The following is a 12,213-nucleotide window of genomic DNA, read 5'->3' on the forward strand; positions in this document are numbered from 1 at the left end:
CCTGATGTAAAGGGAAGCGCCAGCTCCTGTGCGCTATAGCTATATAAACAGCAACTCTCCAAGAAGATCTTCCACTTTTCTCATCAAACCTAGCAGTCCTTTCTATGACCTTACGTTAGGCTCCTAGTGAAGTTAGATGGTTAAGGGAAAAAAAAAAGGCCACATCATCCGGAACCAGTGTTCTGTCTACCAAGAAGGCGAAGAGAAAAGAAACTTATCTTATGCAAGTATACATCTATGTCCCACACAAGGTTTGAATAGCTGGCACACGGCAGCTCCCAGTCTGTGGCTTCAGTTTTAGAGGGCAGGGTTGGGGGGGTGGTGGCTAGATAGGAATCAGTCACCCCAAATGTGAAGCATGCCAACATTTATTCACCAAGCCAACAGATCAATGTTTAGATCTCCCTGCCTGATTCTATGATGGAATGCCAGGAAAATTAAGCAGTGGGCCCCTTCATTCTCCAGAATCTGTCAGGGCAACTTATATCATGCTCTGGGGTTACAAAAAAAAAAAAGGAAAAAATACACTGGCTACATCAGACTTCCAACCTCATGGAAGCTTCCCTGTTTGGTTCAAATGTTCGCAGTGAAGACACATGACACATTGAGAAGTGAGCTGGGGAAGGCAAAGGGGTATCCAATCAGTCCTGGGCACCCCCAAGGCCTCAAGAGTGAAAGGGCAGGATGGGAAGAATCTAGACAGGAGAGGGAACATGCTGATCGGAGCCACGTCACTCAAACTCTTCAAACTTCAGGATGTGTGACTGGAAGAGAAAGAGAAAATCTGAGTGGGAAGGAAGGGCCGTCCCCCCAGGCAGTCCACCCAACCCCTGGACAACTTCAGGTTGCTTCCTCTACAGGAATGACAGGTAAATATGCAGCATCCAGGCCGAGGCCGGGGGGTGGCTGCAGCTGAGACCCTGGGGTGGGAGGGAAGAAACAGTAGACACAGGGCCGTTACCTCCAAGTTCAAAGCACCAGTGATTTTCCCTTTGAGGATGTGATGGATAACCTGATTTGAACTCAAAATACCTGCAAAACAAAATTCAAGAACAAAACCTTGGTATTTCTTGGTCCGGCAGGAGGAGCAAGGGAGAGAAGTGAGAGGCTGGGGCTGCAGGAAAGGGTTCTGGCTGCAGACCAACTCATGCGGACAAGTCTCTGCTAGTCAGAGCTCGCTTCCAGCTGCCAGGATAACGTGAGATAATCAGCACTGAAGAGGGAGGAGAGGGGGAGGGCAAAGTGAGAGCACATAAAAGGAAGCATTATACTTGTTAAAATGATTACGGGTATCTGAGATTGCACATTTCCTAATGGAAATTCTGGGGACAGAAAACGGTTCACTCAACTCTGCTCTGAGTTTTGGCTGGAGAGATGGAAGTTGAAAGACAGAGAGCCTTTATACCATGACGAGCGAGCATTCCTACCTGCTGGGACAAGGCAGGGCAGGGCGCTGGTCAGACACTCGCCTTTATCCAGTCTGCCCTTACTCAGCTCATGCCATTCCCACCCCTCCACACTCTGGGGCTGTTTGTATGCATGCAACTGGCTCATATCAAGGGGTAGACCTCAGTTCTACCCTCACCCAGGCTGTTTTCTTACTATGAAACATGAAGAAGTCCCTTTCATTTTTCTGAGCCTTCCTTTCCCCATCCATAAAACTGTACACCTGCCCACCCGGCCTCAGGACCACAGTCCACATGAGAGCTGAGCAGCCCCCCATCTGGGCTGCACACTCTGGCCGCTCTGACAGGCTTGGAGCTGCTCTTAGAGGGCAGGGGGCTCCTTACTCTAGGCTACCCTCCAACACCAGGGCAGTCAGGTTTGGCCTACAAGAAGCTCCCCAGCCCTGTCTGCTGTGTGAGTCCCCAAGCTGAGCCTCTTCATGCAATGACCCAAGGCGACCTCTGGGTGGTGCCCCCTCACCGCTGGGCACAAGCCCATATGCCTAGCAGGGAGGCTTGGCGCTGCACTTGCTGGAGGTGCTTTTCCATCTTAGTTTGTGTGTGTGTGTGTTTCTTCACATCCACTTCTCCTCAGGCCCTTAAAGCATTCTTTCACCCTTTCACATCTCACTTAAACCCCAGTCTCGAGAAAAGCCAGGGCAAAGAAGTGGCCTCTCCATTTCAAGGTTGCAGAACTGAGGCCCCACAGGTGTCCAGATCTAAAGTAACAACCCCTCACATCATGTACAAAAATAAACTCGAAGTGGTTTAAAACCTTAAGCATAGACATGACACCATAAAACTCCTAGAAGAGAACACAAAACAGTCTCTGACAAAAATCATAGCAATATTTTCTTAGATCAGTCTCGCAAGGCAAGAGAAATAAAAGCAAAAATAAACCAATGGAACCTAATCAAATTTAAAAGCTTTTCCACAGCAAAAGAAACCATAAAACAAAAAGACAACGGACAGACTTGGAGAAAATACTGGCAAATGATGCAACCAACAAGGGGTTAATTTCAAAAAAAAAAAAACCAAACAGTGCATACAGTTCAACACCAAAAAAAAAAAACAAACCACCCAATAAAAAATGGGCATTAGGGGCTTTCCTGGTGGCTCAGTGGTAAAGAAGCTGCCTGCCAATGCAGGAGACATGGTTTCCATCCCTGGTCCAGGAAGATCCCACCCACTGCAGAGCAACTCAGCTCATGCACAACCACTGAGCCGGTGCTCTAGAGCCCGGGAACTGCAGCTGCTGAGCCCACGTGCTGCAGCTGCTGAGCACCATGCGCCCTCGAGCCTGTGCTCCACCACAAGACAAGCCACCACAATGAGAAGCGGGCGCACAGCGAGGGTAGCCCCCACTTGCCGCAACGAGAGAGAAGCCTGCGCAGCAACAAAGACTCAGCACAGCCAAAATAACTGAATAAATCAAATTATTTTTTAAATGGGCATTAGACCTGAATAGACACAGAAGTGGCCAATAGGTACATGAAAAGATGCTCAACATAGCTAATTACTAGAGAAATGCAAATCAAAACCACAATGAGCTATCACCTCACACCAGTCAGAATGGCCATCTTCACCAAGTTCACAAATAATAAATGTGGAGAAAAAGTAACCCTCCTGTACTGTTGGTGGGAATATAAATTGGCGCGGCCACTATGGAGAACAGTATTTGTTGTTGTCATTTAGTTGTTAGATCCTGTCCGACTCTTTTGGAACCCCTGGACTGTAGCCTGCCAGACTCCTCTGTCCATGGGATTTTCCCAGGCAAGAACACTAGAGTAGGTTGCCATTTCCTTCTCCAGGGGATCTTCCCCACCCAGAGATCGAACTTGTGTCTGCTGCCTTGGCAGACGGATTCTTCACCACAGAGTCACCTGGGAAGCCCTGGAGAACAGTATGGAGGTTCCTTAAAAAACTAAAAATAGAGTTACCATATGATCGAGCAATCCTATTCCTGGGCATATATCCAGAAAAAAACAAAAACTCCCAACTCAAAACAATACATGTGCCCCAGAGACTTCCCTGGGGGTTCAGGGGCTAAGACATCACACTCCCAATGCCAGGGGCCCAGGTTTGATCCTTGGTCAGGGAACTAGATCCTTCCTGCATGCTGCTACTAAGAGTTCACTGCTGCATCTGAAAAGATCCCACAAGCCCCAACTGAGACCCAGCACAGCCAAATAAATAAAAGATACACGCACCCTGAAGTTCACAGGAGCAGGATTTATAATAGCCAAGGCATGAGAGCAACCTACGTGTCCATCAGCAGAGGAGTGGACCAAGAAACCACAGAAAAGGAATGAAATAACGCCATCTGCAGCAACAGGGATGGATCTAGGGATTATCATATTAAGGGAAGTCAGATAGAGAAAGCCAAATATTATGTGATATCACTTATAACTGGAGTCTAAAAAATAAAACAAATGAAAATATTTACAAAACAGAAACAGATTTAGAGACACAGAAAACAAAATTATGGTTACCGACAGGGTGGGGAAAGGATGAATTAGGAGTATGGAATTAACAAAGCACCTGATGTGAAGAGCCGACTCACTGGAAAAGACCCTGGTGCTGGGAAAGATTGGGGGCAGGAGGAGAAGGGGACGACAGAGGATGAGGTGGTTGGATGGCAACACCGACTCGATGGACATGGGTTTGGGTGGACTCCGGGAGTTGCTGATGGACAGGGAGGCTGGCGTGCTGGGGTTCATGGGGTCTCAAAGAGTTGGACACGACTGAGTGACTGAACTGAACCATTATATGTAAAACAGGTAAACCAGAAGGATTTAAAATATAGCACAAGGAATTATGGGGGTTCCCAGGAGGCTCAGTGGGTAAAGAACCCACCTGCGATGCGGGAGACACAGGCAGGTACGGATTTCACCCTAGGGTCAGGGAGATCCCTTGGAGGAGGGCATGGCAACCCACTCTGGTATTCTTGCCTGGAGAATCTCATGGACAGAGGAGCCTGGCAGGCTACCGTCCACAGGGTCTCAAAGTCAGACACGACTGAAATGACTGAGCATGCACACACAGGGAACTACAGTGAATAATATCCTGTAATAACCTCTTATGGAAAAGAAACTTAAAGACATATATAAATACACACACATAAAACTGAATACACAGAAGAACTGTACAAAAAAGGTCTTGATGATGCAGATAACCACAATGGTGTGGTCACTCACCTAGAGCCAGACATCCTGGAATGTGAAGTCAAGTGGGCTTTAGGTAGCCTTACTGCCAATTAAGTTAGTAGAAGTGATGGAATTCCAGCTGAGATATTTAAAATACAAAAAGATGATGGTGTTAAAGTTCTGCACTCCATATGTCAGCAAATTTGGAAAACCCAGCAGTGGCCACAAGATTGGAAAAAGTCAGTTTTCATCCCAATTCCAAAGAAGGGCAGCACTGATGAATGTTCAAACTTCTGTCCAATTGCGTTCACTTCCCATGCTAGTGAGGTTATGTTCAAAATCCTTCAAAGGCTTCAGCAGTACTTGAATCGAGAAATTTCAGATATACAAGCTTGGTTTAGGCAGAGGAAGCAGAGAACAAACTGCCAACATTCGTTGGATCAGAGAAAGCAAGGGAATTTTGGAAAAGCATCTACTTCAGTTTCATTGACTACACAAAAGCCTTTGACTGTGTGAATCATAACAAATTTCAAAACTCTTAAAGAGACGGGAATACCAGACCATCTTACCTGTCTCATGAGAAACCTGTATGCAGGTTAAGAAGCAACAGTTAGAACCCTGTATGGAACAACTGACTGGTTCAAAATTGGGAAAGGAGTAAGACAAGGCTGTATATTGTCACCCCGTTTATTTAACTTATATGCAGAGTACATCATGTGAAACACTGGGCTGAATGAGTTACAAGCTGGAATCAGATTGCTGGGAGAAATATCAACAACCTCAGATTTGCAGATGATACCACTCTAATGACAGAAAGCAAAGAGGAACTAAAGAGCCTCTTGATAAGGGTGAAAGAGGAGAGTGAGAACACTGGCTTAAAACTCAACATTAAAAAAACTAAGATCATGGCACCTGGTCCCATTCAGTTCAGTTCAGTTCAGTCGCTCAGTCGTGTCCGACTCTTTGCGACCCCATGAATCGCAGCACGCCAGGTCTCCCTGTTCATCTCCCAGATCTCCTAGAGTTCACTCACACTCACGTCCATCAAGTCGGTGATGCCATCCAGCCATCTCATCCTCTGTTGTCCCCTTCTCCTCCTGCCCCTAATCCCTCCCAGCATCAGAGTCTTTTCCAATGAGTCAACTCTTCGCATGAGGTGGCCAAAGTACTGGAGTTTCAGCTTTGGCATCATTCCTTCCAAAGAAATCCCAGGGCTGATCTCCATCAGAATGGACTGGTTGGATCTCCTTGCAGTCCAAGGGACTCTCAAGAGTCTTCTGGTCCCATTACTTCATGGCAAATAGAAGTGGAAGTAGTGACAGATTTTCTTGTTGTCTTGGGCTCCAAAATCACTGCAGATGGTGGCTGCAGCCATGAAATTAAAGTCGTTTGCTCCCTGGAAGGAAGGCTAGATAACATATTAAAGGACAAACCTAGACAGCATATTAAAAAGCAAAGACATCACTTTGCCAACAAAGATCCGTAGAGTCAAAGCTATGGTCTTTCCACTATGGATGTGAGAGTTGGGCCATAAAGAAAGGTGAATGCCAAAGAATTGATGCTTTTGAACTGTGGTCTAGAGAAGACTCATGAGAGTCCCCTGGACAGCAAGGAGATCAAACCAGTCAATCCTAAGTGAAATCAACCCTGAATACTCACTGGAAGGACTGATGCTAAAGCTGGAAGCTCCAATACTTTGGCCACCTGAGTTGGTCAAAAGGCAACTCATTAGAAAAGACTCTGATGCTGGGAAAGACTGAAGGCAAAAGGAGAAGAGGGTGACAGAGGATGAGAGAGTCGGATGTGGCATCACTGACTCAATGGACATGAACTTGGGTGAACTCTGGGAGATGGCGTGGGACAGGGAGACCTGGCATGCCACAGCCATGGGGTCACAAACAGTCAAACACAACAGCAACTGAACAGCAGCAGCAAATAACTGAATCACTTTGCTGTAGACCTGGAACTAACACAATACTGTAAGTCAATCATACTTCAATTAAAAAAAAGAAAATGATAAACATCACATCAGGGAACAACCTTGAGTCCACTGCTCTAACCCCTATCAGTGGTCTTCAAATACCACCTTTCTTCTACAAAGAATCCCTCTCTGAAGAAATCTTAAGCGAAACTCAATGTACATGAAATAGATGGCAGCTGAGCAGTTCCGGCAGAAGCAAGAGTGGGAGGCCTGCCCCCCCACACCCAGGGAACCCAGCCTTCAGGCAGCACCTGAGGTCCCCTCCCAGATCTTGTTGTTCGGAGAGACCAGGTATGAAAACCAAATTCTCCAGAACGCTCGGCAAGGGGCAGATGCTGAAAACTAGGGTGAGACCAGAACAACTGAGCCTGAAGGGAAGGCATCCCAAGGGCCTTGGCTGCCCCTACGCAGAAGCCATTCCCGCTCAGGTGCCCGGAGGAACGCGCAGCATCTACCGTCCCCGGGGTCCTCTGGAGGAGGGTGGAGGGCGCCTTACCTTTCTCCAGCATGAAGGGCTGAGTCAGCGGGGGGATGGTCCAGAAGTCATCACTGTCCAGGGTGCGCAGGGACTGCACAGGGATGGTGGCCGATCGGCCAAAATCCACGAACATGACCACCACCCAGGAGTCCACGCGGTCCAGCACCCAGCACCTGGCCAGAGGGAGGGAGAAGAGGTTTGTCCCACCTGGTGGCACACAAAGCAGTCTTCATGGAGAGGGCTGGAAGCTCTGGGCTAGGAGGAGAGAGAGCTTCCTATGCTGTTCCCCGCCTTGGGTGGAGAGGTGATCACAGGAATGATCTTGAGAGAAGCAGCAGCAGCAGCAGCAAAGACACGGGAGTCTGCAAGATGGAGAGGCAAGCCTCCAGCCCTGCCCGGCACACACCTGTTCCAGGCCGGGCCGTAATCGCCCAGGTGGTATTCGGCCAGACCGCGCGTCCCGCGCCGCACCGCTGAGTCATGCAGGTAGGGCTGCTGCTCCTCCGCCTCGGCCAGGGCGCTGAACAGGGCCTGCATGTTCTGCTGCAGTGTCTGTGGACAGTACAAAGGCCGCCGGCCTCGCTGCCTGCCTGTATCACACGTCTGTCTTGGCAGGAATCACCTGTTACATCAGCACCACTGATCCACCCCAAGGGAACCCAAGGTACGAGGTGGGAGAGAGACTGAGGCCGAACCAGGGATCCAAGTACGGCCCCTGTGGATGCTCACCCCAGGGGGGCCGCACGAGGAGGGATCCAAGCCCCAGAGGACCACCAATAAGCCCGTACCTCAGTGATGTGCATGGCCCAGAAGAAGGGGGTCTGAGGGACAGTACTGGTCACCAACAGCCCCACCTCCCCGCTGATGCTGGGGATGGTGGCCAGCCAGCCCAGGTCTCGGAAACATTCCCTTAGGAGCAGCACCAAGAAGGACCCTCTGTGCAAAGGGCAGGGAACAGAGGGAAGAAGGTGAACACAGAACAATCTGACCGCCTGTCCTGGGGATGCTGGGCAGGAGAGTCACCTTGACAAGAGGGCTGTGGCCCTCCCCAGGGTGGGGACAAGACAAGTGCCCCGGACACTCTGATTTCAGGGCATCCAGGATGGGGAGAGTCCCAGGCCATCACCATACAGAAAAGGAGACGGACTTTGTAAGTCACGGTGGGTCACAGCCTTAGTGCTTGGGTCTGATGCAGGAGTTCTGAAAACTTGATTCCCCACCCCCATACCATCCCTGCCCCCACCCTCTAGGGACAGAGCAGACGTCTGCAATTGCCATTTGCTGGTGGCCTCTACACCTCCGCTCACCTCATTTCCATGGGAACTGCAAAGAAGCTTGTCTTGGATTTTTCTGTCTCACAGGGCTCACCAGAAGCTTTAGGAGTGAGCTGTGGACAAGCTGGAAGGCAGAAAGTGGAGTCCTGGAGGCACCAGGGCGGTCTCAGAGGGCTGCCCCCCACCTCCCCCTCAAGAGACCCCAGAGGTAGGATGAGATGGGTGGTGAAGCTACATCCTGCCCGGTCTCAGCCTCTAGACCCTCTAGGGGAGGGTGTGCTGGATGATCTTTCGTCAACAAAGCATCCCAGGGACCTCCCTGGTGGTCCAGTGGCTGGGATTTCACCCGCCACTGCAGGGAGTGTGTTTTCAGTCCCTGGTTGGGGACCTAGAATCCCACATGCCTCGTGGCCAAGCGACCAAACCATAGAACAGAGACAATGTTGTAACAAATTCAACAAAGACCTTAAAAATGGTCCGCATCAAAAAAAAATCTTAAAAAAAAAAAAGAAGGCATCCTAGAGGAATAAAAATATTTTCCACACTGAGGGGTCAATGCGGGACAAAGCTGAAAGGAGGCTGGGAGAGGTAAATCGGGAGCTGCAAAGACACGTCCTGGGAACAGATGGCAGCTGGGGAATCTCACCAGTGGTTCCAGCAAATCCTTGAGCAGAGGCCTTCTCTGAAATCTAGGGAGAAAGAGGAAAGGCATCACTCAGACATGGCGGTGTTCATCTCACTGTTTACATACTGGGTCTCTCCAAGTGGATTCGGATGAGACCAGCAACAGCCCCTGGACTGACACAGGCTTCAGCTGACTTTGGGGACCCCCAACCCCGCTTTCTCCATTCTCTCAGGGGATCCTGAGCCAAGTAAAGACAGGAGGTTCAGGAGCAGGGAGCGGGAGGGAGGGCATGCTGCCAGGAATGCTCACCAGGACCTGCAGGCACAGAAGCCCAACACTGCTTATCCCCAAGGCCCCTGTGGGCACCTCTCCGGGAAAGAGGAGGAGAAAGGGGTAGGGATGGCTACTCTGGAGCAGGCCTGGGTGGAGACAGACTACAGACCTGCAGCCCCCAATCCACACTGGCTTCCCTCTGTCGACCGTCCTGATCTGGAAACCCCCCACCCTGGTTACACCCACAGATCTGCCTGCCCGGCTATGTTCCTGCTTCCCCCACACCCCCCGCTGCCAGAGAACACACACGGCCGCTGTTCTCCAGTGGACACGCCACAATCCTTCCATAAGCCCCTAGTGAGTTTCCTTCCTTCCCTCCAATGGATGACACCTCACCCCCTCCGCTCTTCAAACCCTCCACACCTCCCACCCAACACCCACCCTGTGAACTTGCCTCTTCATCAGGAGAAAACTGGAAGCAACTGGATGTGGGGGACCCCCTCATCCTCTCACCACCCAAACCACCCCACCCCACTCTCTCTGCCCCTGTTACTGCGGCCACCAAGCACCTTCCCACTGTGCTTACAGAGAAAACCCAAAGTCCCCACGTGGGCCCGCCAAGGCCACATGATCCACCCTCCTCGCACTGACCTCTGCTCTGCCCACTTACCCTTGAGGCGTGTGCAGGCAGTCCCTCTGTCTAGCATGTTCTTTCCCTGGTCTTCCCATGGCTGGCTGACTTTACACCCAGATCTCAGCCGTCACTTCCTCACGGAGAGGAACCCTAAGGGCCGTTTCTGTGGCCCCTCTCCTCTGCATCACCTCACCTCATTTTAGTTCTACGTTTGCTTCTTCCTACTGAGACAGGCTAGGGCCTGGGACCCTCTGCTGCAGTGCTCACACCCGGACAAATGTCTCCTCCAACAATAAAATCCAAGGAAACTCTAAGGGACTAAAAATAACTGCGCGCGTGTGCAGTCAGGGAGAATCATGGACGACAAGATATGAAAAAGATGGGAAACCCAAAACCCAGTGCCACTTCTGAAGACTGGGAGCAAAAGCAGGGTGCTGTACCTGCCCCGTGCACAAAGGCATGGGCTCACCACCGAAGCCACCTCTCTGGCCTGAGCCCTGGACACGCCCCTCCCTGCTCACCCCATGTAAGGACCCAGCTGAGCCCACCTTGGGAACTAGCAAGAGAGCTTGGTGCTCGTTTTCCCTCCTGGTGCTGCTGCAGAGGGGGACCCAGTAAAACCTTGCCTGAATTTCTTGTCTGGCCTCTAATCAATTTCTACTGATTAAGGAGGCCAAGAACCCTGGTTGGTAATACTATCTAACATTTTCTTTTTCCTCTTTTTTTTTGGGGGGGGGGGAGGGCATTTTCTTATTTATTCACTTTTTTACAGGTTTACTGTATGTGTATTTCCACTGGAATTTAAGCCTGATGTGAACCACATCTCTCTTCTGACAACTACCTTCATGGCCAAGGAAACCTCAGGGAACAGTGTCTGAGACATGTTAAGTAAATATATGTGAGAGAAAGAGACAGAAGGAAAAGAGAAAGGAGGAGGGAGGAAGGAGAAATGAACTGGGGCAAATTCTTAATATAAACCTTGGTTTCCTCTTCAATACCATGAATCATACCTGATGTGAGGATCTACTTTGGTCAGCATCTGTTCAGGACACGACACAAAACAGATGCTTGATAAATAGAAGAGAGGTTAAGGGACTTCCCTGATGGTCCAGAGCTTACGAGTCCACCTGCCAATGCAGGGGACACAGGTTCAGTCCTCAGTCCAGGAAGATGCCACATGCCCAGGGCAACGAAGCCCAGGCGACACAGTGCCTGAAGCCTGCACACCCCAGAGCCCGTGCTCCGCAACAAGAGAAGCCACCGCAATGAGAAGCCCCTGGGCCACAACCAGAGTAGACCCTGCTCGCCGCAACTGAAAAAAGCCCAAGTACAGCAACAAAGACCCAATGCAGCCAATAAATAAATAGAATTTTAAAACAGAGAGGCTAAAAGTGCAGGTTCTGGAGTCAGATTGGGCTCCAATCTTGGATAGAGAACTTTAAGGATCGAGCTCCTTAACTTTGGCTTGGTTCCTTGGCGTCTCGTCCACAGGACAGGAGAGTAGCAGCACCTATTGCTGGGTTTAAACAGGTTCATACAGCAAAGCAATCATTACAGAGCCCGCAGAGTGAGCCCTCCATGAAGGCGAACAAGCACAGTCAACCAAGGGAGCCTAGATAAAATCTCCACGTGAAATCATTCTGCCCCTGCTGTTGCTGCTGCTGCTGCCAAGTCGATTCAGTCGTGTCTGACTCTGTGCGACCCCACAGACAGAAGCCCACCAGGCTCCCCCGTCCCTGGATTCTCCAGGCAAGAATACTGGAGTGGGTTGCCATTTCCTTCTCCAGTGCATTAAACGGAAAAGTGAAAGTGAAGCCGCTCAGTCATGAGCGACCCTTAGCGACCCCATGGACTGCAGCCTACCAGGCTCCTCCATCCATGGGATTTTCCAGGCGCGAGTACTGGAGTGGGTTGCCATTGCCTTCTGTTAACCTACGACAAAGCAAAGTGAGTGTTAAAAACTCTCCTCTAGCCAAGCACTGCTGCTGCTGCTGCTAAGTCGCTGTAGTCGTGTCCGACTCTGTGCGACCCCATAGACGGAAGCTGCCTTTTTATTTGAATAGGGCTTCCCAGGTGGCGCTAGTGGTAAAGAACTTTCTTGGCAATGCAGGAGACAGATGTTTAAGAGATGCAGGTTCAATACCTGGGTCAGAGAGATCCTCTGGAGAAGGAAATAGCAACCCACTCCTGCAATCTTGTCTGGGAAATGCTCATGGACAGAGCAGCCTGGCGGGCTACAGTCCATAGGGTCACACAGTCAGACACGACTGAAGTGACTTAGCACTTAGCAAGGCAGTTCCATATACCAATCTCAAGAACCAATTATCAGCAGGGGTGTCAAGCTAAAAATTACTATT

The 12,213-nt window shown here is 50.2% G+C and overlaps 1 protein-coding gene across 10 annotated transcripts in view; it reads right to left on the bottom strand.

Moving 5' to 3' along the window:
* Positions 1-349: 349 nt before the first annotated feature.
* TDRD10 (tudor domain containing 10) overlaps positions 350-12,213 on the bottom strand; it is a 53,340-nt gene continuing 41,476 nt past the window's right edge. For 3 of the 10 annotated variants that reach the window (XM_044944305.2, XM_025287750.3, XM_044944306.2), the window contains 8 exons: positions 11,720-11,788; positions 8,971-9,013; positions 8,358-8,448; positions 7,839-7,986; positions 7,457-7,602; positions 7,069-7,223; positions 962-1,032; positions 350-764 (listed from right to left, as the gene is read on the bottom strand). In XM_044944305.2, coding sequence (XP_044800240.2) covers positions 732-764; positions 962-1,032; positions 7,069-7,223; positions 7,457-7,602; positions 7,839-7,986; positions 8,358-8,448; positions 8,971-9,013; positions 11,720-11,788 — 756 coding nt within the window. In that variant the 3' untranslated portion in view covers positions 350-731. Of the gene's footprint in view, positions 765-961; positions 1,033-4,641; positions 4,731-5,897; positions 6,000-7,068; positions 7,224-7,456; positions 7,603-7,838; positions 7,987-8,357; positions 8,449-8,970; positions 9,014-11,719; positions 11,789-12,213 lie in introns of those variants that run through there. The other 7 variants (XM_025287751.3, XR_003109967.3, XM_044944303.2 and 4 more) reach the window with 7 other exon arrangements.

This window comes from Bubalus bubalis, chromosome 6 (genome assembly GCF_019923935.1).
Source record: "Bubalus bubalis isolate 160015118507 breed Murrah chromosome 6, NDDB_SH_1, whole genome shotgun sequence".
Classification (NCBI taxonomy): Eukaryota; Metazoa; Chordata; class Mammalia; order Artiodactyla; family Bovidae; genus Bubalus; species Bubalus bubalis.